Source organism: Heterodontus francisci, chromosome 47 (assembly GCF_036365525.1).
Source record: "Heterodontus francisci isolate sHetFra1 chromosome 47, sHetFra1.hap1, whole genome shotgun sequence".
NCBI classification, from domain to species: Eukaryota; Metazoa; Chordata; class Chondrichthyes; order Heterodontiformes; family Heterodontidae; genus Heterodontus; species Heterodontus francisci.
This window is the reverse complement of record NC_090417.1, coordinates 14,958,173-14,981,942: the sequence shown is the minus strand read 5'-3', so window position 1 is coordinate 14,981,942 and position 23,770 is coordinate 14,958,173. Positions and strand designations below refer to the sequence as shown.

The 23,770-nt window shown below is 42.8% G+C and overlaps 1 protein-coding gene across 6 annotated transcripts in view; it reads left to right on the top strand.

Annotated features, from left to right (window-relative positions):
* LOC137357252 (rho-related BTB domain-containing protein 2-like) overlaps positions 1 to 23,770 on the top strand; it is a 68,965-nt gene that overhangs the window by 5,868 nt on the left and 39,327 nt on the right. For 5 of the 6 annotated variants that reach the window (XR_010971158.1, XM_068023447.1, XM_068023445.1 and 2 more), the window contains exons 2-5: positions 14,277 to 14,478; positions 17,923 to 18,026; positions 19,919 to 20,104; positions 21,621 to 22,612. Coding sequence is in view for 5 of the 6 variants with exons in the window: in XM_068023447.1 (XP_067879548.1) it covers positions 14,287 to 14,478; positions 17,923 to 18,026; positions 19,919 to 20,104; positions 21,621 to 22,612 (1,474 nt within the window). In the remaining variant the exon portion in view is untranslated. The remainder of the gene's footprint in view (positions 1 to 14,276; positions 14,479 to 17,922; positions 18,027 to 19,918; positions 20,105 to 21,620; positions 22,613 to 23,770) is intronic. The other variant, XM_068023446.1, reaches the window with a different exon arrangement.

The window sequence follows — 23,770 nt, the reverse complement described above, 5'->3', positions numbered from 1 at the left end:
TATATCATCTATTAATTTGATGTCAGCATAAATCAGGAGGTTAAAGGTAGATATGAAGTTTATAAAGTGGAGCCTCTTGCAGAGCTCACCTGAGAGAGACTTCTTTCGATGTTCTTTAACCAAGTTTGAACAGCAGATTCTGAAATTGCACTCTGTGATTATTCCAGGCAAACACATGACAAACAAATTCTTCTCTCCAATTTTTTAGCGCAGGAGTTAATTCGTCTAAACTGAATGGGTTCATGCCTGTATTAAAATAGTAAAGAGAAGTTATTTCAGATGAGCCTGAGGACCTTGTTTCAGGACCTTGTTGTTTTATGCAGAATTACATCAAATTAATGGGACAGAAACAGGCCATTTGATCCAATAGGTCTGTATTGGTATTTGTGCTGCACACGAGCCTCCTTCTAGCCCACTTCATTGAACTCTATGTTTTGATATGTTTGTGTTCTACTGTGCCTGTGCTCTGTACTTGCGTCGTTCAATCCTTAAGAGACTGTACTAATTTCAGCTGAAGAGAAGCTTTGGGACCAGTTAACTCTTAGATGAATTTGAATTGTATCTGAATCTTGAGTTGTGCTCTGTGATGTACGACGTTGTGCTTCAAAATGTAGTTAATACTTTCAACATGTTATTTTTATAAAGCTTTAGTCTGTATGTTTAGGTTTCCTTCTCTCCGCTCCCCCCGCAACCTCACTCCCAGCAGTTCTGCATTCACAGTCAAAAAAGTAGCTAAAAATAGTTTCCATCAGTGCAAAAGCAAAATGCAGCTGAAATTCTGAAGTAAAAACAGTAAATGCTCAGAATTTTTTGCTGTTAAGTGGCAGCTGTGGCAAGGCCAGCATTTTTTGCCCATGAACTGAGCAGCTTGCTAGGCCATTTCAGAGGGCATTGAAGGATCAGCCTCATTGCTGTGGGTCTGCAGCCACATGTTGGCCAGAGCAGGTCAGGACTGCAGATTTCTTTCTCTGAAGGACACGAGTGAACCAGATGCAATTGTCAACAGTTTTATGGCATTATTATTGAAACTACCATTCAATTCCAGATTACTCAGAGTTCAGCTGCTATGGTGGGATTTGAATCCATGGGCTGAATTTTTGAAGCTCCCCGCCAATCGCGGTGGCGAGCTTCAGAAGAGGCGTGGCGCGCGTGTGAGATGTGGGCCGCGGAGCTGCTGTAATAAGTGGCTCATTGACATGTCGGGGGCAGAACGCCCACCCCGATGACATGGAGGGGGGCAGCCATTCTGTGCCTGGCAACAGCGTCTGGTACCACTGCACAGGCGCTGACACCATTTTTAAAGGGTTTCAAGCTCTTCAGTTACATTTAAATTTTTTTAAGTCCCGGTCTCCAGGAGATAAAAATAAAATGTTAATGCAACTTTGAATCCCCTCTCCCACCACCGCCCTGCCCTTCCACCCCCACCCCCTCCATGAGTTATCTATATATAAATTGCCCTCTCCCTCCAAAAAAAACTTATATTCAGATCCTGAACTTCCCCACCTCCACCCCCCCCCCCACCAACCCGAACTTTAAATCCTTTGACCCTCAACCCCTTCCCACCATCCCCGCTACCAATAGGAGGAGTTTACCCTACTCCCCCACCCCCAGCCCTGAAAACCTCACTCCTCTCCCTCCAGCTTCCCCCCCCCCCCCCCCCCCCCACCAGTATTATACCTCGGATCTCCAAACGAAGATCCAAAGGCGCGGGAGTTCCGGTCACCAGCTGGAATGTTTACATGGGACGGCCATCACAACAAGGCAAGTGTTTATGCATTCATTATAATTTATTTAAATATTTAAATTAAGGCTCTGTCACCAACCAGGTGCGGGTGGGGGCCGCCACTGGTAAAATGCCCATGGCGGGCCTCTACCAGAAGTATTGTCCGGGACCTCCCACCACGACCCCTGACGTCGCGGGGCTGGTAAAATCCAGACCCATGTCTCCAGCATATTAATCTGGACCTCTGAATTATTAGTTCAGTGACATTATCACTCGGCCACCATCTACTCAGCAGGTCAGGCATCATCTGTGGAGAGAGAAACAAAGTTAACGTTTTCTTCCAACCTCATTAGAGATCTCCAACTTTAAAAGGAGAGATATGAGCTTCCCAGACTGATTGAAATCTTGTCCGACAAGATTTCATGTTTGAAGACTATTAGTGTAACAACTAAACTAAAAATCAACATGAACTGAACAGTACCTAGGAGGTAGCTAATACACTAAATTACAGAGAAAGGTATTTCCCATTAACTTATTATCACACTTGTATTTATACATTACACAGTGTTCTCATTGAAAAAGGTATCCTTGCAGTTAAAAGTCCCAAACTCCTCCCAGCTGCAATAGTTTGGATTTCCCAGTGTCCTTCACAAAGCCAACGTCCTCTTCGCTCACCTTTTCTGAACACATTTGACTGGACTTGCATCAAAAAGGCATCCTCTGGTGACCCCGTTGGTCTTTTCTCCTCCGCAAACCTCGAGCCATCGAACAGGGTTAAAATATTAGCAACCTTTTGCCGGATCGGTGATCTGAGAGCAGCTGTTTCCCGAGAAAACAGTTCACTTGGCCCCCTCTTTCTCTCTCTCTCTCTCTCTCTCTCTCTCTCGGCTGTGCAGCTGTCTGCTGGTCTTTGTTTCTTACTTTTCAGTTCCCAGACCAAGGAAAGCCTCTTGAATCTGTTTCAGTAATGTTGGTTGAGACATAAACATTGGCCAGGGCATAATACATCTGATGTCATATGAAAAGCCCCACAACATATTCAAAGAGGGAAAATGCCATGCTGTTCGACCAACATGTCGTGGCTAAAATCAACAGTCATTGACAGACTGAATAATACTTAGAAGCAGTAACTCACATCAAAGATGCAATACTTAAAACAATACAGAGGCAAGTCTTTTCACAATGCCATGTTACACATGGGCGTGCGAATTTCTAGTCCAACCACAGAGCTCAGATTTCTGTCATGAAGTGCGATGATACAAGAATCATGAACCAACTCTGAAGAGCGATGGAAAATGGACTTTGTCTTTAAATAATGAACTTTTCTTTTAAAAAGTGAACAATGGTCCAAAATGGCCATTGAAGGCAAGGGGATTGGCCCTTTGTGTATTCAAACTGGCTGACAGAGACAAAGGACAAATCTTCAAAGCCAAAAGTTCTTAATAAAACCCATCTTACACCTATCCTAAAAACATTCTAGAACTGAATGCCTTCTTCCGAAACAAAGGAGGTGTGAAGTAGCCACGTCCTGGGCCATTGTGCAATCACCATGGGGAAGAGAGGAGAAGGTCTCCTCCCAGGAGGTGAGAAATGATGCCTTAAAAAAATGACAGCCAGATAGAGAGAAGGAGACTGGCCCCGAAGGTTGAGCAGCTTGAGTTGCAGCCAAGCCAGGGAGCACAGTGCCCTGCTGGAAAAAATCTGACATTGATAGTATACAACAGTGAGAGCTAGAAGTAACCGTCTTCAACAGAACCTTCAATCAAGAGAGAAATCTACAATCATCTCATCCATCTAGAACTTGATTCTCGAGAAATCAACAGGTTTCTCCCCCAATTAAAACCACCTTCCTCTTTCCCTTCTCCATCTGTTTCTGTGTGCGTGTGTATGTGCAAGCGAATGCATGAGTGGATGTGGTTGCAATTTTGGCAGAAGGTGTATTGATCAATAAGCAACTGACTTTCAGTTTCTTGGAGCAATAAGTTGTGGAGCCAACTGGGGATAAAGCTATCTTAGATCTAGTATTGTATAATGAAACAGGGTTAATTAGAAATGTCATAGTCAAAGATCTACTCGGAAACAGTGATCATAATACCATTGAATTCCATGTTAAGTTTGAAAGTGACATGCTCCAATCACAAACAACAATCTTAACCTGAAAGCCAATCGCGTAGGTATGAGGGGAGAATTGGCTCAGGTAAGTTGAGTAAATGGACTAAAAGGTATGGCGGTAAATGAATGGTGGGAAATCTTTAAGGAAACAATCCAAAATGTTCAACAAAAATACATTGTTATGAAAAAGAAAAACTCAGCCAAAAAGACCCATCCGAGGCTCACTCAAGAAGTTGAGGATAGTATTAGATTAAAAGAAACGGCTTACAATGTTGCAAAAAAGAGTAGCAAGTCTGAGGATTGGGAGTGTTTTAGAAACCAGCAAAGGACCACCTAAAAGGTTGATAAAAAAGGAAAAAATGGAATATGAGAGTAAGCTAGCCATAAAAACATATTGTAAGAGCTTTTCTAGGTCTATCAAAAGGAAGAGAGTAGCTAAAGTGAACATTGGACCCTTGGAAACAGAGACAGGAAAAATTATCGTGGGGAATGGGGAAATGGCAGAGGCATTGAATAAATATTTTGTGTCTGTCTTCAGAGTAGAAGACACAAGTTCCAACCAGAAATAGGCAGTAACCTGGGGGCTAAAAAAAGTGAGGAAATTAATGTTGGAGTAAAGTATTGAAGAAACTTAAGGGACAAAAATCTGACAAATCTCCAGGATGTGATTGCCTGCACCCTAGGGTTCTAAAAGAGATAGCTGCAGATTTTCCAAACTTCCTTAGATTCGGGAATGGGCCCATCAGATTGCAAGTTGCCAAATGTTACATAGCTTTTAAAGAAAGCAGGTAGAGAGAAAACAGGAAACTACAGGCTAGTTAGCTTAATATCAGTCATTGGGGAAATGCTGGAATCTATTATAAAGAAAGTCTTAACAATGCACACAGAAAAGCACAGTATGATTGGAACAAGTCAACATTGTTTTATGAAAGGGAAATCCTGTTTGACAAATTTATTAGAGCTTTTTGAGGATGCAACTAGTAGGATAGATAAAGGGGAACCAGTAGATGTAGTATACCTGGATTTCCAAAAGGCATTTGATAAGGTGCCACACAAAAGGTTAATTGGCAAGATCAGGGCTCATGGACTTGGAGGTAATATATTAACATGGATAATGGTTAACATACAGGAAGCAACGAGTGGGCATAAACTGGGGATTTTCAAGTTGGCAGGCATTAAATAGCGGAGTGCTACAAGGATCAGTGCTGGGGCCTCAGCTATTTACAAAGTATATTCATAACTTAGATGAAGAGACAGAGAGGACTGCATCTAAGTTTGCTGATGATACAAAGGCAGGTGGAAAGGTAAGCTGTAGGGAGGACACAGAGGCTGCAAAGAGATATAGACAGGTTATGTGAGTGGGCAACAGATGGAGTATAATGTAGGAAGTGTGAAGTTATGCACTGGGAAGAATAGAGAAGTATTTTTTTTCAAAGGTGTGCAACTTGTAAGTGTTGATGTTGAAAGAGACTTGAGTGTGCTTGTACAAGGAACACAGAGTTAACATGAGGTACAACAAGCAGTTAGGAAGCCAAATGGCATGTTGGCCTTTATTGCAAGGAGATTTGAGTACAGGAATAAGGAAGTATTGCTACAATTGTACAGGGTTTTGGTGAGACCACATCTGGAGTATTGTGTGCAGTTTTGGTCTCCACATTTAAGGAAGGATATACTTGAATTGTAGGCAGTGCAGCGAAGTTTCACTAGATTGGTCCCTGAGATGAGGGGGTTGTCCTATGATGAGAGGCTGAATAAATTGGGCCTGTATTCTCTGGAGTTTAGAAGAATGAGAGGTAATCTCATTGAAACATATAAAATTCTAAACGGGCTGGATGGAGTAGACACTGAGAGATTATTTCCGCTGGTCGAGGAATCGAAAACGTAGGAGCACAGTCTCAGGATAAGGGGCCAATCATTTAGGACGAAGATGAGGAGAAATTACTTCACTCAAAGGGTTGTGAATCTTTGGAATTCTCTCCCCCAGAGGGTTGTGGATGCTCCATCACACAATACCGTGCTAGAAACAAAAGAGACGGCCACATTTAATGCTCAGGAGTTTGTAGAGCAGGGAGAGATTTTCCGTGATAACTTAAACAAACTGAATGTTGAAGATTTAAAAGCTTAGCTGCAGAGGTGAGAATCACCTCCAGAGAAAAAGCAAACAAACCTGAACTGGTGAAAAGTCGAGCCAACCATTTTAAACTTGCCCGTGAAGTGGAGGAAGAAAGCCTACAATCAGAGTCTGAAAAAATAATTCTAGCTATAAGACAGTTACAGATGAAAAAAGGAAGAGAGGTTCAACTTCAAAAGTAAGGAAGGGAATTTCAGCTTCAAAAGGAAAAAAGAGGAAAGAGAGTTTCAAAAGGAAAAAGAGGAAAGGGAGATGCAAAGAAAGGAAGTGGCAAGAAGTTTTGAGTGTCAGAGACTGCAAACTCAAAATGAGAATGCTGCTTGTCAATCAAACCTTATCCCTAATTCAGAGCAAAACTTTGATGTGCTCGGACACTCAAGACTAGTGGCACAATTTAATGCAGTTGAGGTTGAGTCATACTTTATCTCATTTGAGAATCCAGCCACTGGGCTAAAATTGCCGAAAGAATTCTCGGCTCACCTCTGACAAGCCAAGTTTATGAATAGGGCTCGTGAAACCTTTTCCCTGTTATCAGAAGAAAGTTCCTCTGATTATGAATAAGCTAAACCTGCAATTCTTAATGCAGATGAGCTGGTACAGGATGCACAAAAACACAAATTCTGACACACCTAGAAAAGACCCACACAGACTTGCATTGAATTTGAAAGAATCATATGGCTTTTGATGGCAGGATACAATCTCTCAAGCTAGAACCCTCCTAGGAAAATTTGAGAGAGGTGTTGTTGTTGGAAGAGTTTGAAAATAGCATCCCAAGTACCGTAAGAACCCACATCGAAGAACAAAGAGTCACAAGAGTAAAAGAAGCAGCTAAAATGGCTGATGACTATGAATTAATACATAAATTACTAATTTTGAATAAATTTGGGTTGAGTAACTCATCGAAGCTTGGGAGAGATCGCAAGGATGCAGAGGAAGTAGAAATAGGCTCGAGAGAAAAGGAGAGCAGGGAAGGCGAACCTGACCAGTCTCCAGCTTTTAAAACAAGGAACCCAGGGGATAAACTAGTAGGGCTCTGCCCGACATGTTTCCAGTGCAGCAGATTTGGGCATATCCAGGCCAATCCTTGGTATGCCAAAATAACCAACAGGAGGCGATAGTCTGTGGGTTTGAAAGTGATAAGCTTGTGTTCTATTCTAAGGAAGAAACAGAGCACACATCAGAACTTTTTGCACAAAGGAAATATGACTCCTTTTGTGTCCCAAGCACTAGAAAAGGAGAGAACCATTCTGAGTGATACTGGTTGTTTTCAAACCCGACTAAACCATTGTTGGTTCAGGGTGATATATCAGCTGCAAAGGTAGACTGTAAAACGAATGTAGCTTTCAGATCATGAGGAGCAAAGTCCATTCACAGGAAATCCCCCAACCTGATTGCCACTGAAAGCGAAAATGGTGCTTGGAAGAAAATGTGACTGTGGGAAGAAGCAATCAGCTCTTAAGGGCTACCAATTTGACTGCGTAGCAATGCTGTCTAGGCAGGATCGCATGGGATGCCTATTGTATTCCCCGCATCATAGTCAGTTCTACAGGAGGTAGAAAAGGTGGCCCATTCAATACTGTCTGTCGAGCAGGACCTCCCAAAGCGAGTTTCGAGCACGATATCATTTTTAAATAAATGATGCCCTTTCTGAGTTGTGAGTATGAGTACTGCAGTTAGAGTTCCAAACTGCTGGGTAAGAGAGGGTAAAAATGTGTAAGGCTTCGAAACCTGATTGCTATCCAATGAGTCCTGTTGACAAGTGTCAATGTGGAAAGGATTGGGGTATGGCTTTGACACCCCAGGAATAGTCTTCCAATATTGTATCTTGTTTCTCACCTGGGTGAGATTCCAGACATTGTCTGGCGTGTGTGAAATTATTGCCATTAGAAGAGCAGGGAAGAGAATTCAAAGAGGTGGGAGGGTGGGGAGAAATGAGATGCAGAGCATTCCATGTATAATTCTAATCTGTATGTGTGAACAGCTGATTGTGTGGGTGCCTGTGTGTATGAGTGCTTACGGAGGCGAGTTGATGCACTTTGAAATCGGCAGGTGGTTCCAGATGGTGATAACATATTCAGTCACCTTTGGTTGTCTTATCAAGACTCAGTTGGCTGACTATTAGTTACGCTGGATTATAATGGTGATGTGACGTTTTGCTGTATTGAATCAAAGACATGGACATACAAATGGCCCAGTTCTTGCTCATCCTTGAATTTTTATCAAGTGCAGGTTCTTGTTGATAATTAGAGTGACAGATATGATCACATTTAATTGGTTCTGCAACTGGACTAGTAATCCAGAGGCTTGGAACAACAATTCCGAGGACTTGAGTTCAATTTCCATCATGGCAGTTTGAGCATTTGACTTCAGTTGACAAGATCTGAAAAAAGTATCAATAAAAGCGACAAAGGGTTATCATTAAAATCCATCTAGTTCACTTCTGGGAAGGAAACCGACCCTTCTGAGCTGGCCTGGCCGAGATGTGCTTCCAAATCCACAACAACGTGGTTCATTCTTAACTGCCCTCTGAAGTGGCTCAGCAATTCATATAGTTGGATCCACATAGGAAATAAATGCCAGCCTTGCGTGCATTTCCGAAAATGAACAAAAAAGAAAATCGTACCTCAAAGGTGACCTGTTTGAGTTAGCTTGCTCTGGCACCAAATATTGACGATTAAGAAGCCCAAGCCAACAAAATCGCTGTACTATCTGCTGTCATGAGTTTCTTTGTGTTATCTTAAGCAACATTGTGAGGTATGTGGATTCCAACTGATTAGCATACTGAGTTCTTAAAGGGACATCACTCTTTAAGAGACCATACAACATCTTTTTCTGTAACTTTTTTTTTATTTGTTCATGGGATGTGGGCATCACTGGCTAGGTCAGCATTTATTACCCAACCCTAATTGCGCTTGAACTGAGGGGTTTGTTTGGCCATTTCAGTCAACCACATTGCTGTGGGTTTGGAGTCACATGTAGGCCAGACCAGGTAAGGATGGCAGATTTCCTTCCCTAAAGGGCATTAGTGAAGCAGATGGGTTTTTACAACAATCATTTATTGTCACCATTTTAATTCCATATTTATTAATTGATTTTAAACTTCACTGTCTGCTATGGTGGGATTTGAACTCATGTCCCCAGAACATGAGCTGGTGTTTTTGGATTACTAGTCTAGTGACATGACCACTACATGCATCAAGAGTTTTGACTCCCTACCAGTTGTTAACTATAAGCTGACATCTTTTTGAATGCCAATTAAATTATCCCATGCTGATAGTCATGAGTTTCCAGTTTGGAAACGAGATTGGTGACATTGCCTTGAAGCAACTCGCTTAAACAAAAGTCCCAAAACAGAATGGTGACTTTGAATTGTTATATTTTTTATTTCATTTTAACATATACTAATTTAAAAACCGAGCAACCCCCTTTTCTAACTGTGACAGGACATTGATTTGTGAGTCTGTTGGAATGAATTTTGCTCGTGGGTTCTGATCCCAAAGTTGGCCAGAATTCCAGGTCAGGAATCTAGCAGGATGTCAGAAGTGATCTTCCTGGAGGCAGCTAATTAAGAAGCTACCTCCAGGAGCCCATCCAGTTAACGATGGCAGTCAGTTCCAGAATCAGGAGGTCTGTTCAGTGTGGCCCATGCAGATAGCCACCAGCCTCCTTTTGCAGTGTGAGTGGTCAGTAGTAGGGGCAGCAGCTGTGCCATAGAGGCACCTTCAGGTGGAGGGCAGCATCTGCCATTGCAGCAGGTACATCAGTCTCCAGGAAGTGAGTGCGGTGCAGTGGCATGCCTTCTGCTTGGGGACAGCTGAGCATTGTGATTTACTGCTGGAAAATTAATAAAAGGCCTCGAATGTTTTGATTCTTGGAACTCCCACAGTGAACTCCACTGCATTGCTCGGCTCCTAACACAGCAGGGGGTCTGTGTGCCCTGGGGAATATTTCAATCCATTTCCAGAATCGGGACTGATTGGTCTGTAAAGTTCCCTAATTGGCTACCTGCCGCTGCCGAGCAGGAACTTGACATCACTGGGAGCCCACCTTGGGAAAAGGGACATGTCGCAGAGTTGATTCGACATGATTCCATCAAAATTTCCATGCACCCCGCCCTGTCTCCAAAGCCGCCTTTGAGAACATTCAGCCTGTTAACTTTGTCTCTCCAACTCTTTCCTCCTCTCTCTCCACACAGATGCTGTCTGACCCTCCTGAGCATTTCTTGCATTTCCTGTTTTTATTTCGGATTTCCAGCTTCCTGAGTATTTTTCTTCTGAACTAATTTTCCGATCTAAAAATTGACCCACGTATGTGTTAATCTCGAAATGGTACAACAATGTGCGTCTCTCGACTGTCACATTGCGCTTGTGTTTTTTTGATTGTCTGAAATTTCTTCATGATAAAATAATAACAAATCAGAACTTGGTAGTTTCAGAATATACTGGTCAACAACATGGAAACCTGTTCTAAACCTACCAATTCAACAGTAGTAAATGAGTATGGAAGTGGCACATCAAGGGTGAGCAGTGAGGAAAGTCTTGTTTCGTTTTCCTCAAAATGAAAAATACCACAACTTGTTTTGGTGATCGGAAGCTGATCAAAGTAGTTCTCTAAGATCAGTGGCGGCAGTGGTTAGCACCGCAGCCTCACAGCTCCAGGGACCCGGGTTCGATTCCGGGTACTGCCTGTGTGGAGTTTGCAAGTTCTCCCTGTGTCTGCGTGGGTTTTCTCCGGGTGCTCCGGTTTCCTCCCACAAGCCAAAAGACTTGCAGGTTGATAGGTAAATTGGCCATTATAAATTGTCACTAGTATCGGTAGGTGGTAGGGAAATATAGGAACAGGTGGGGATGTTTGGTAGGAATATGGGATTAGTGTAGGATTAGTATAAATGGGTGGCTGATGTTTGGCACAGACTTGGTGGGCCGAAGGGCCTGTTTCAGTGCTGTATCTCTAATCTAATCTAATCATGATCAATGGAAGACACGTCCCTTAACGTCCACACTCGGGAACCCATCCAGCTCCCTTTTGAATGATTGCCATCAATTTGCATTCACCGCACGAGCCGGCAACTTGTTCTGGAAGTTAGCAACTCTTTGTGAAAAAGAAGCCCCTCCTGATATCTAATCTGGTTCCAAGTTTACGTAACTGATACTCACACCCGCTAATCCTCCCTGACCTCGCTACCTTGAATAGCCGACCCACATGGACTGAATCTCATAGCTTCAGCACTACACTGGGAGTGCCAGCCTAGATTATGTTCACAAGTCTCCTCGAGTCAGACTTCAACCCATGCTGCTCACTGAGCCACAGCTGACACCAAGATTGTGGATCATGGCAGGTGAGGGTGATTCAGATTTTCTCTCCCTTCTTTTGGGGAGCATGTGGCTTCTACTTGACACTTTAATTCGGTTGGAAAGATCCCTGGCCTTGGAAGTGCAGAGTAGGTTTACCAGAATGACACCTGAACATCGAGGGTTAAATTAAGAGGAGAGATCACACAGACTACTGTTGTATTCCCTAGAATTTAGAAAGTTAAGGTGTGATTTGATTGAATTTTTGAGATATTAAGTGGAAAAGATAGCGTAGATGGAGCAAAACTATTACCATTGGTTGGCGAGTCTAGGACTTGGGGGCATTGTCTAAAAATTGGAGTCAAGCATTTTAGGAGTGAAATTAGGAAACACTTCTACACACACAGGGTGGTACAAGTTTGGAATTCACTTCCACAAATGGCAATTGATGTCAGATCAAGTGTAAATTTTAAATCTGAGATTGCTAGATTTTTGTTATCCAAAGGTATGAAGGGATATAGATTAAGGTCGGTACATGGAGTTAGGTCACAGATCAGTGATGATCTCATTGAATGGCAAAATGGACTTGAGGTGCTGAATTGCCCCCTTCTCTTCACATCTTCCTTTGTTTCTCTGATCCTATTCCAGATAGCATTGCAGAGTCTTAGAGTTTAATTGATGGGAGAAATTACAAGTGCAAAGCCACAAACGATTGCAACTTTGTACAGTGCATGCAGCACCAGTTTAATGTGCCACAGCAGTGTCCTTCATAATGTCATCTGATACTGGCTAATGTAATAGCTGAAAACCTGAGAGCCTTATGATGCCTTGTGCCTGCCACTAATGCAACTGAAATTAGATCTGATACGTGTGGTGTGCAAAACAAATTCAACAGCACTCCAGTTTTCCAGATGTGTCTATAAATAGATCATAGCCCAGTTTGGACTTGACTTCAGCTTTCTGTGTTGCATTCAGAGACATGAAAAATAGATGGCTGACAAAGATCTGCTGAGTAGAGAGAAGCCTAGTATAGTAATATGTGCATTTACTGCAACTTTTAGCTATTTGTTTCCTTCTGTGGATATCCGAAAGAGACAAAACCCTTCCCAGCCCAGGGTGGGCAAGTGCTTCTAATCCCAGGGTTCTTGCAATGGAAGGTGAGTGAGTGTAATAATGTCTGTTAATTCCCTCTGTAAATAAAAAAGAAAGACAAGCATTTATACAGCATCTCCCATGACCTCTGACATCTCAGTGTTTCACAGGCAATGAAGTACTTTTGAAATGTAATCACTGTTGTAAGGTGGAAAACACAGCAGTCAACTCGCATAAAGAGTAATGAGATAATGACCAGATAATCAGTTTTAATTGTTGATTGAGGGATAAATGGTGACTGGGTTCCGAGGGAGAATTCTCTTGCTGTTGTGCAAAAAAATTATCTTGGGATCTTTGACATCCAGCTGATCATGTCTCATCCAAAAGGTGCACATCCAACAGTGCAGCACTGGATTGTCAACTTCTATTTTGTGCTGAAGTCCTTCGAGTAGAACTTGAACCCCCTCAAAGACAAGAATGTTACCACTGAGCCATGGTTCACTCATGGAAGTACCAATGTGATTCCAGCCTGTGGTCAATGATACCAACAGCAGTCATGAGTCCAGCTGATAAAACTAGCCTGTAACTTCATCATTAATGCATCTGGTTGGGTTCACATGTATGGTGAATATGATAAACCAATGGGTGAGGGCTCCCACCAAGGCTCAGTGAATTTATTCGATGACCACCTGAGTCATGTCGACCTGAAAACTTCCCAGTTTCAATCCCTGCTCGGCATTGAGTTAGCTGATGGATTGGCAGCAGAAGCTGTAGAATTTGCCTAAACATGCCTGTATTCAGGAGCAATGAAAACCCTAACGGGTTCTCCTGCTCCTGATCTTGATCCATCTGTTGGAAGTGTGCATGTGATGAAGAGTTAGCTTGGCTGGTAGTCAGTCAAGAAATCAAGGCTAGTATTTGGGTGATGGAGCCTGATGTCCAGTGCACCATACTCCCGGATGGGTCATTCTGCCTCTGCGATTCGTAGCTCCCAATTTTTCACTCGGTAAATTGAACAGGTGGAAAATTGCATTTGTATCTTTAGTCAGAAGAAAGGGATAACTGATGAGGAAAGCTAACATTGGATTTGGAAAAATATTCTTTGATAAATACTTCATACATGAACGATTTGTATGCCCAATAAATGCTTGACTAATGGTTGTGCAATTTATAAATAGCAGCTGGCACCTAAGATTATATTGCTGTCTGGAACTCTCCGCTTTCCAAAGTTTCATACACTACACACTGTTTGTTTTATTTGTAAGTAAGAAGTTACATTTTCCTTGCAGCTTGAGCACTGTACCAATGTCTCTGCTATGTGTGGTGATATTCATAGCCTCCCTTGTGACATTATTGCTGCAATATTACCAGGGACCAATGTGCATCAGTTAACAGGGAAAATCTATATATAGTCTAAATAAAAGCTAATTTGTGCTCTGAGATTGAAGCTTGAGTGGCGACTGACCTGTATTTGAGCTTTGAGAAAACTTCATTTCAAGACAATTTGCTTCAGGTCTGTTTCTAATATCAAGTGTATTTTATAAACAAAGACTTGCATTTATAGATATATAGCACCCTTCACAACCTCAGGACATCTCAAAGCACTTTACAACCAATGAAGTACTTCAGAAGGTACTCACTGTTGTAATGTAGGAAACATCATGGCTCCTTTTCATTATCAGAGCACACGTAGTGTTACAATTTGCAGCAAATTTGTGTGTACAGCTCAAGAGACTCATGTGGGGAAAGCAGGACCGTGGGATAGGTTTTTGCATTGCTACAATACAGAACTGGCAAAGACAGGATAGGCCGAATGGCCTTCTGTGCCACAAACTTAGTTCCATGGTGGGAAGAAAAGAAACATAGTTTTAAACTTTTCCAGTTTATGCATCTTTTTTAATATGATCATTCTCTTTATCATGTCTAGCCCATGGTTGATGGCTACAAATATGGACTACGAAAGACCAAACGTAGAAACCATCAAGTGTGTGGTCGTGGGTGACAATGCAGTAGGAAAGACCAGACTTATCTGTGCAAGAGCATGTAATGCCACCCTAACACAATACCAGCTACTGGCTACTCATGTACCAACAGTCTGGGCTATTGACCAGTATCGTGTGTGCCAAGAGGTAAGTAGTTTATGTTGCAGTATAGCCTGTGTAAGATAAGTCCAAGTTGATTGTAGAGCGCTCTTACCGTGTGTGTGTGTGTGTCTAGGAGCGCATGTGAGTGTTTGTTTCTTTTACTTGAAATTTTGTGGAACGTTTTACCAAGAACTTGAAAGTGAGATCCCATGAATACAAACACAACAGAGCTTACAAACAAAAGTATTAACTATGAATGGACGATTGAGGAACAGCACTACATCTTTCGATTAGGTGCTTTACAACCTTCCAAACTTAACATTGAGTTCAACAATTTCAGCTCATAGCCACTGCTGTTTCTGTGGAAAGCAGGTTCTGGTCATCATTCTGCTTTTGGCATGTATCGCTTCTCCAGACCCATCTTTTAGTTACTTGCCCCATGACCACCCTCTTTTTGACTTGCACCATCATCCCTTTTGTCATTCAATCACTCCTGTCTTCCACCCTATCACAGACCTTTTTATCTTGCCTCCCTTCATTGCTTTCTCTTCCTCTGTACTTGCTTAAAATCTGATACATCTGGAATATTTGTCACTTCTGTCAAAAGACCTCTCTCCACAGATGCTGCTTGACCAACTGAGTATTTCCAGCATTTCCTGTTTATTGTACAACAGTCAATATCTTCTGCTGTATCCAGCACAGGCACAATGGGCTGAATGGCCTTCTGTACTGTATCATTCTATGATTGCTGATATTAAAGGGAGTGAGATATTAAATACAGATACATGATCAACTACAAATGCTTATCAGATGGGAAAAAACCAGGAGATTTAATTTTAAATGAACTCAGAACGACATTCAGATTGAAAATATCATAATAAGTGCATCTTGAGCATTCCAGCAATTTTTTTATTTGTGCTTGGAATCTGGATCAGGCCCTTTCTAGTTGTCCAATGGCATTGAGAGTTGACCATGTAGGATAGGACTTGCATTCTGTGAAGGCCAGAGTAGGTAGGACTGGCAGGTCCCATTCCATGGATAATAATCTTGAACGAGTTGGTTTTCTACAGGAGTGCTGCTTTGATTCTGTTGCCTGGGCCCTAAGCTCTGGAATTTCCTCCCTACACCTCTCAGTCTCTCTACCTCGATTTCCTCTTTGAAGACACTCCTTAAAACCTACCTCTTTCTCCAAGCTTTGGGTCATCTGATCTAATATCTCGTTATGTGACTCAGTGCCAAATTTTGTTTTTCAATGCTTCTGTGAAGCGCTTTGGGACGTTTTATTAAGTGAAAGGCACGATATAAATATCGGTTGTTGACGGTTACTTTTAAGGTTCCAAGATATAAATGACTGGAAAACCAAAGCAAAATACTGCAGATGCTTGAAATCTGAAATAAAAACAGAAAATGCTGGAACTACTCAGCAGGTTAGGGAACACCTGTGGAGAAGAAAAAACAGAGTTAGCGGGTCAGGTTAGTGGCCTTTCATCCAATTTGGTGAATTCAGTTTGGCCTTGGTGCAATTTGAACTCTCAACCTCTCGGTTGGCAGTCCAATACCAGATTCACAAAGCTACTGTACCTTCAATTTGTTCTGGTAAATGGTGCAGTAATTCAAATCATTATCACTCGCATGGGTAGATTTGTGTTCAGGCTTTATTCATAACTGTAATAAATCTGTCCAACACTGAAAACCATGGAGCATCAGAAATTGTTTTGTCACTAGGACGTGAAGTATAATTTATGTTTCTGGCACAAAGGAGAATGGCCTGGGAAATGCAAATGAAAGGAACTATCATTTGAAATATATGTTGGTCGGCAGTGCTGTCACCAGAGTCTGAAGGTTTTGGGTTCAAGGCCCACGTCAGAGACCTGAGCACATAATCTAGGCTGACACACAGGTGCTGAGGGACTGTTGCACTGCGTGAGGCGCTATCTTTCAGATGGAATGCTCAGCCGAGACCACGTCTGCCCTCTACGGTGGATGTAAAAGGTCCCATGGCACTATTGTGCAGATAAGCAGGGGAGTTATCCCAGTATCCTGGCCAATATATATCTTTCAGCCAACATCACTGGAAACAGATTGTCTGGCCATTATCACATTGCTGTTTGTGGGAGCATGCTGTGCACAAATTGGCAGCTGCGTTTCCAACATTACAACAGTGACTACAATTCAAAGGTACTTCATTGGCTGTAAAGCATTTTGAGGTTATTAAAGGAACGATCTAAATGCAAGCTCTTTTTTCATAAACATCTGCTTTAAGCTGTTTAAAAATGACACACTGGCCACTCAGCATAAACACTGGGAGATCACCAATAGGTTTTAGAAGATCAAGGCTCTAATTTTGATATTAATTTTAATTTATGGATATTCATTATTTTCTTCTTCTCCATATTAAAGTGGGGATCATGGCATCATTAGCACTGTCTCTATAAAGGCATGGCTGATGCATTAGTACACCATTCAGAATGAAAGGTATGAGGGTCGATCCTTCGAGTATACTGAGTTTAGTCAGCTTTGATCAGGTGGTAGCTGGAGTCCAGCAACTGGCCTCAGCAGCCCAGGGTGTGGAGAGGAGGCAATCATAGCCAGAGTCCCTGTTTCTGATTGATACCCAGTCATCTCTGTTGGAAAGTGGGTGTTGGAAGTTTTCAAGATACAAACATAAAATGGCCAACACGTATTGACATAAAAATATGCTTTATGTAAAAGAGAAATTAGCCTGAGATTCTCCTCCACTACTCTTCCTTGAATTCTGTACTGTATGGTAACTTCTTGTTTTCTATTTGTTTTGGAATGTGGGCGATGCTGGCAAACCAGTATTTATTGACCATCCCTAGTTTTCCTGAAGTCACGAAGAGTCAACCGTATAAAATTTTCTGGCATCAATCCTCAAAGTAACTTTCTCACGGAAGTGTTGTTCCCTTGCCGTACTCTTTTTCAATTTCACATAAAGTAATTTTCCAGATACACCTTTTCCATTTCCTTAACGATCTTTCACATCTCTGCAAGATCACCTCTCGGACACCTCCTATCCTGGTTGTTTATAAATCCTTACCTGACACCTCAGACCTTTATCATTAGGAATCAGCCTTGCAGCTCTTCTCTGCACCGTTCCCGCTGCTTGCTTGTGTTCCTTGTGTCTTGGCAGCCAAACCTGGATGCCGTATTCAAGATTGTTAGGCACTTTTGGCACAACTTCTCCACTGTACTGCACTATTTTGGCAATACAGTTCAGCATCTTGTTGGCTTTGCTGAGTGCCACTCAACATTGGTCAGACATGTTGAATGCCAATTAAACTAACACTCTCCTTCATTTCATCCTGAACTACTTCAACACCATTCATAGAAGACATGTACAGCTTATTTTCTTTTCCCGTGCGCTGGTCGTTATGGCATGGGGGGTGGGGGGGACACCATTTTAAACCAAGATATCTCAATTACATAAAATCACTTCATGGGCTGAATCAAATTGGTCTTTTTCCATAGGTTCTGGAGCGTTCACGTGATGTAGTCGATGATGTCAGTGTATCCTTGCGGCTCTGGGATACGTTTGGTGATCATCACAAGGACAGACGGTTTGCCTATGGCAGGTATAACAATGCAAACGCTGAACAGCTCATTCTTGAATGAGTTTGATTGGGGAAATCCCACTTCTCCAGATTTCCAATTGAAGTAACCTGTCAGGAAAAAAAAAATAGTGAAGCAATCAATGAAATGAGAAATCTGTGGTCTTCAGAATACTCTGCCTTCCATTCTGCCTTCCTCCTCAACCACCATCAGCAAGTGACAATGACCTGGAAACTTGCTGCCTATCAGGGTGGTGGAAGGTCAATGCTTTCAAAAGGAAATTGGATGGGCTCTTTTGGGAAATAAGCTTGCAGGCTTTTGGGGGTAGAGAGGGGATTGGGACTGACTAGATTGCTCTACATGGACTGGATGGATTGAATGGCCTCCTTCTGTGCTGTAGTGGCTCTCGGACTCATGAAATCAAAATTTAATTTGGTGTTTGACTTGTCCAACTTTGTATAGATATGTCTGGTAATATCTGACAAAACTTGGTTTATAGAGCTAACCATTGTAAAATGAGAATTGGGAGATTGCACAGAGCTGAAGTTCTTTTAATCAATTCAATACTAATTTCTTGAACAAAACTAAAATGCAAGAGTGTGCTGGTTGTGAGTTTGGGTAATTTCAGCCGTCAGCTGATGAAGTATATCTTCAGAGTAATGCAGCATCTCTTCTGTATCATGCAGCTGTGTCACTAACCTTTGGCCCTGGGAAGGATATTGCTGCAGCATTCTGAAAACCTGGACAATCTAATTAAGATGAGATGAAGATTCTGTCAGTGCCAATAAAGTCATTTGCTGTGCAACACATTTTATCCATTGTTTTCTTTTGAGTGTTTTCACTGACAAGTGTGCCCAACCTGCAATGATTCTGCTGATGCGTGTGTGTAGCTTATTTCAAAACAAAGGGCTGGATTTTGAGCCCCCCGTGGTGCTGGGAACAGTCTATGTACCATTTCACTGGCTCCCATCCCAGCCCTGGGCTATTTTCCCTGAGGGGGTTTGGGGGCCGATTGAAGGTTCCCGTCGGTGGTGGGGGCCCATTGAGCTGCTTGTAGCCAGCCTCCAAGCGGCAGACTGGGGTGGGGGGTGGGGGGGGGGGGGGGAGGGCCAGCATTCCAGGCAGGCTAAAAGGCCCTCCCTGGGTGCAGCAGCTGCCTCAGGCCACCCTGTAGACAGGTCTCCCCCATCAATAATGGCTGCAAAGGCCATTCTTTATTCCAACTTTAGCAATGTTGGCGAGATGCCTCTTCTCCCTCACTTGGCTGCAATGGCATCCTCCTGCTGCTTTGATTGACCTCTGATTGACCCTCCAGCTTCGAGAGCCCACCCATCTTCCTTAATGGGATGGTGAGCCCACCCCTCTGGCCATTAATTGGCTGCTGCAGGGAAAGTCCCATTGAGTGACTGTTTGTTTTCCACGCAGTGCGGGCTTCTGACCCCCATTAAAGCCTGATGGCAGGGTTCAGAACCCACAGAGAAAATCCTGCCCAAAGAGAGGCTCAAGATGGGATGCGATCACAAGATTTTATTCAAGTGCAATTGATATTCACCCCAGTGCCACACGTAGTTAGATATTGTAGTAATTAGCTGTTAGATACCTCAAGAAAAAATTCAACAAATAATAGATGCATGTCAGGGGAGGCGAAGATAAACGAGGAAGAAAGGAGTGGAAGGAAATGCTGATATGAAGTAGGTGGGAGGGGACTCATGGAGAGCATTAACACCAGCATGGACCAGTTGAACTGAATGGCCTGTTTGTGTGCTATAGATTCTATGCAATACAATGCAGCTTTTGAAGTTTCATATGCCTCGATTAAAAGAAACAAAACTACAGAGACATCATACTGCTGTGCACAGCAGTCCCAGTTTCATTTTGAATTCTCATGGGTTATTTCCTTACCTCTCTTGCTCAGGTCTGACGTGGTTGTGCTTTGTTTCTCCATTGCTAACCCCAACTCTCTGCACCATGTAAAGACCATGTGGTACCAGGAGATTAAACATTTCTGCCCACGGGCACCAGTTATTTTGGTTGGCTGCCAGCTGGACTTGCGGTACACTGACTTGGAAGCAGTTAATCGCGCACGGAGGCCTCTTGCAAGGTACAGTCTGTCATGTCCATATTAAAATCAAGGGCATAAATGCAATCTGTGGTTACAGTGCAAGTTCAGGAAGCATGAAGGCTTAAAAGGAAGTCTTCCTTGACTGATGGGTCTTCAATTCACTGGATAAACTCAACTGCGCCTTAGGGGAAAGCTCTCACTTTTAAGCCTTCATGCTTCCTGAACTTTGACTCAGCTAATCTCAGACAGAATGGTAGTTCCAGTGGTCCAAAGGAAGCATCACCCAGGTTGAGTGAAGGCAGGATTGGGCAAGGTGTTGCATGCCACACCCACCCTCCTGCCACTGGAATGGCCTGCCAGCACTCACCTTCCTGGATCAGGTGAAGAATGGGTACTTGGGTGAAGTATCTTTAGGTGACTAATGCCAGTGGAGCAGCAACCCATCATGAGGCAATGAAGAGAAATGGGTGACGGGATAAAAGGGGGAATAAATCAAAGCTGTGCTGTGAAAGCCTTACTCATTTGTTTTGGTTTTAATTTGGATTATACGAATAAAAATACTCATGTCCAGCAAGCTTCAGCAATAGACATACTCCCCCTGCCCCACTTCCTCCCCATCCCCACTCTCCTACAGAATCGTGACTGTGTACAAGTAACACTCAACTAGATCAACTGATGCATTGTCAATTATCATTTCTTAAAAGCATTGGATGAATGTTATTTCAGGAAGAGACGAAGGATTACATAGATAAATACTGAGAGCAGTGACAGAACATTGAAAGTTTCGAAGCTGCTGCCTAAGTTATGTGATGCTTTACTCAATGCCAATACCATGCGAATCTCAATATCTTCCAACTGAAAAGCTGGCAATGCCTCCATTATAGCTGTGGAAAGTGGTCTTGGGCAGTAATATATTGACCCGTTATATGTCCTGCTTGATATTCCGTTTCACTGAAGTCAGTGGAATTGAGTATTGGGGGGTTCGGGGGTGGGGTTTATATTGAAGAGCCAATTCAATACTGCTTGTTTGCCCTACCGCCCAATTTTAACCCCTTAGACGAGCTCCAATCTCACATTTTGAGTTTTGCCCCTAGATTTGATATGGGTTTTTTCTGTCCCTTAATTTGGAAACTTCTGGATCTGATTAACACTCTAACCAGAGTCTGTGTTCTGTGTTTTTTTTTAAACCTTCCATATCTTCTTTCCAATGTGTCAACAAGATGTTTCATCTCCGATATGTTCTGCCAGTACACCGATTCCACTTTGTCAAAATATCATGAACTATAATGCATATTCACTGAGACAACATAGCGTTAACAAATTTAATGTCTGTTTTCGAAAATGGAATATATTCTTTCTTTGCAAAATCTAGATTTAAATTATCATCTGAGTGCAGTAAAAATACCCCAAACGTCATGCTTTGACATTTCTAATAACTTTTGGAAACTGGATCTGAAAAACATAGCAGTTATATAAAGTGGTAAGACATATGCATGATTTCTGTCAGTTCTGAGTTACATTATCCAGCTTACATGATGTTTTTATCCATTCACAGGCCAATAAAACACAATGAGATTTTGCCTCCTGAAAAGGGTCGGGAGGTAGCCAAAGAACTGGGAATCCCCTATTATGAAACCAGCGTGGTAGCCCAATTTGGCATTAAGGATGTCTTCGATAATGCCATCAGAGCAGCCTTGATTTCCAGGCGGCACCTTCAGTTCTGGAAGTCACACCTGAGGAACGTTCAGAAGCCTTTACTGCAGGCCCCATTCCTGCCCCCCAAGCCACCTCCCCCCATCATTACTGTCCCAGATCCCCCCAAAACCAACGAAGAGCATCCTGCCCACCTGTTGGCCAATCCCCTTTGTGCGGATGTCATCTTGGTGCTTCAGGACAAGGTTAAAATCTACGCTCACAAGATTTATTTGTCTACCTCCTCCTCAAAATTTTATGATCTGTTTCTCATGGACCTCAGTGAAGAACCAGAGTGCGGTGAGGAAAGAGCAGTAAGCTACAATGACAAGCGGGGCAGGGAATATTTAATGAGAGCTGCCAGCTTTGACGTCAGCGAAAGCACAGATGAAGTTCCAACCACTCAACCGTTATCCAATCTTCGAGCCTCTACAAGTGACAGCATTTTGAAACTTAATGCCGACGATAATAGTGCAAGAGCGAAGGCTTGGTTCAAAAGAGGAAAGATTCTGTCATCGTGGAGTAGAGCTTTCATCAGTATCCAGGAAGAGATGGCAGAAGATCCCGTCACGTTGAACAATCGGCTGATGACCGTTGTCAGGATGGACTACTCTGTTCATCCTGATGCCTTCAATGCAGTCATGCGCTACTTGTACACTGGTCAGTTGGATGAGAATGAGAAGGAGCTGATGCAGATAGCCCACATTGCAGAACTGCTGGAGGTTTTCGACTTGCGTATGATGGTGGCCAATATTTTGAACAATGAGGCCTTCATGAACCAAGAGATTACCAAAGCATTCCATGTGAGGAGAGCAAACCGTGTAAAAGAATGTCTCGCCAAAGGGACCTTCTCAGGTAAGCATGTATAGCGTGCTTTCTGTTTGCGTTTCAATACCACTCTGTTCAGCGGGATGGTTTCTTTGAAATGAGATGTCCTGGTGATGCTGTGCAGTTTTATAGATCAGCAGAAACCACCACATGGCATATGACAAGGGTTTAGAAGCATAATTCTACATTTCAATTTCCTATCTCAGCAAAGGAACACTTTCTTTTATTTCGCACTCTCGGGATAAAAATTGAAGACATCAAATCATCTGGCTGCAAGGCACTTTGGGCAAAGGCCTGGGAATTGTTTGCCAGCAGGACAGGTTGAGAGAGTGTTTCATAAGGCATGCAGCATCCGAGGCTTTATTAATCGGAACATAGCATAAAGAGCAAAGAAGTTATGTTGAACTTGTATCAGACACTGGTTCGGCCTCAGCTGGAGTATTGTGTCCTGTTCTGGGCACTGTCTTTAGGAAAGAGGTGAAGGCATTGGAGAGAATGCAAAAAAGATACACGAGAATGGTTCTAGGGATGAGGAACTTCAGTTATGAAGATAGATTGGAAAAGTTGGGACTGCTTTCCTTGGAGAAGAGAAGGCTGAGAGGTGATTTGATAGAGGTATTCAAAATCATGAGGGAGCTGGACAGAGTGGATAGGGAAAAACTGTTCCCACTCGTGAAAGGATGGAGAATGAGAGGGCACAGATTTGAAGTGATTGGCAAAAGAAGCAAAAGCGACACGAGGAAAAACTTTTTTCATGCAGCGAGTGGTTAGGATCTGGAGTGCACCACCCGAGACTGTGGTGGAGGCAGGTTCAATTGAGGCTTTCAAAAGCAAATTAGACTGTTATCTGAAAAGGAAGAATGTGCAGGGTTATGGGAAGAAAATGGGAGAACGGCATGAGATGAATTGCTCATTCGGAGAGCCGGTGCAGACATGATGGGCTGAATGGCCTCCTTCTGCGCTGTAACAAATCTGTGATTCTGTGCTCACATTTACAGGAGAACCATGCTTTGCATTGAGGGCCTACACATGGTGCACAGTCATTGAGAATGTCGAAGGTAGACATGGCCTTCCTGGTCCATTAGGGTTGTGTTTTTATAGATTAAGGTAGTTTAGCAGACAGGGAGGTTTGTGTTTTTGGCTAATGCTGTACTGGACCTGAGATAACTGATCTATTAATATGGA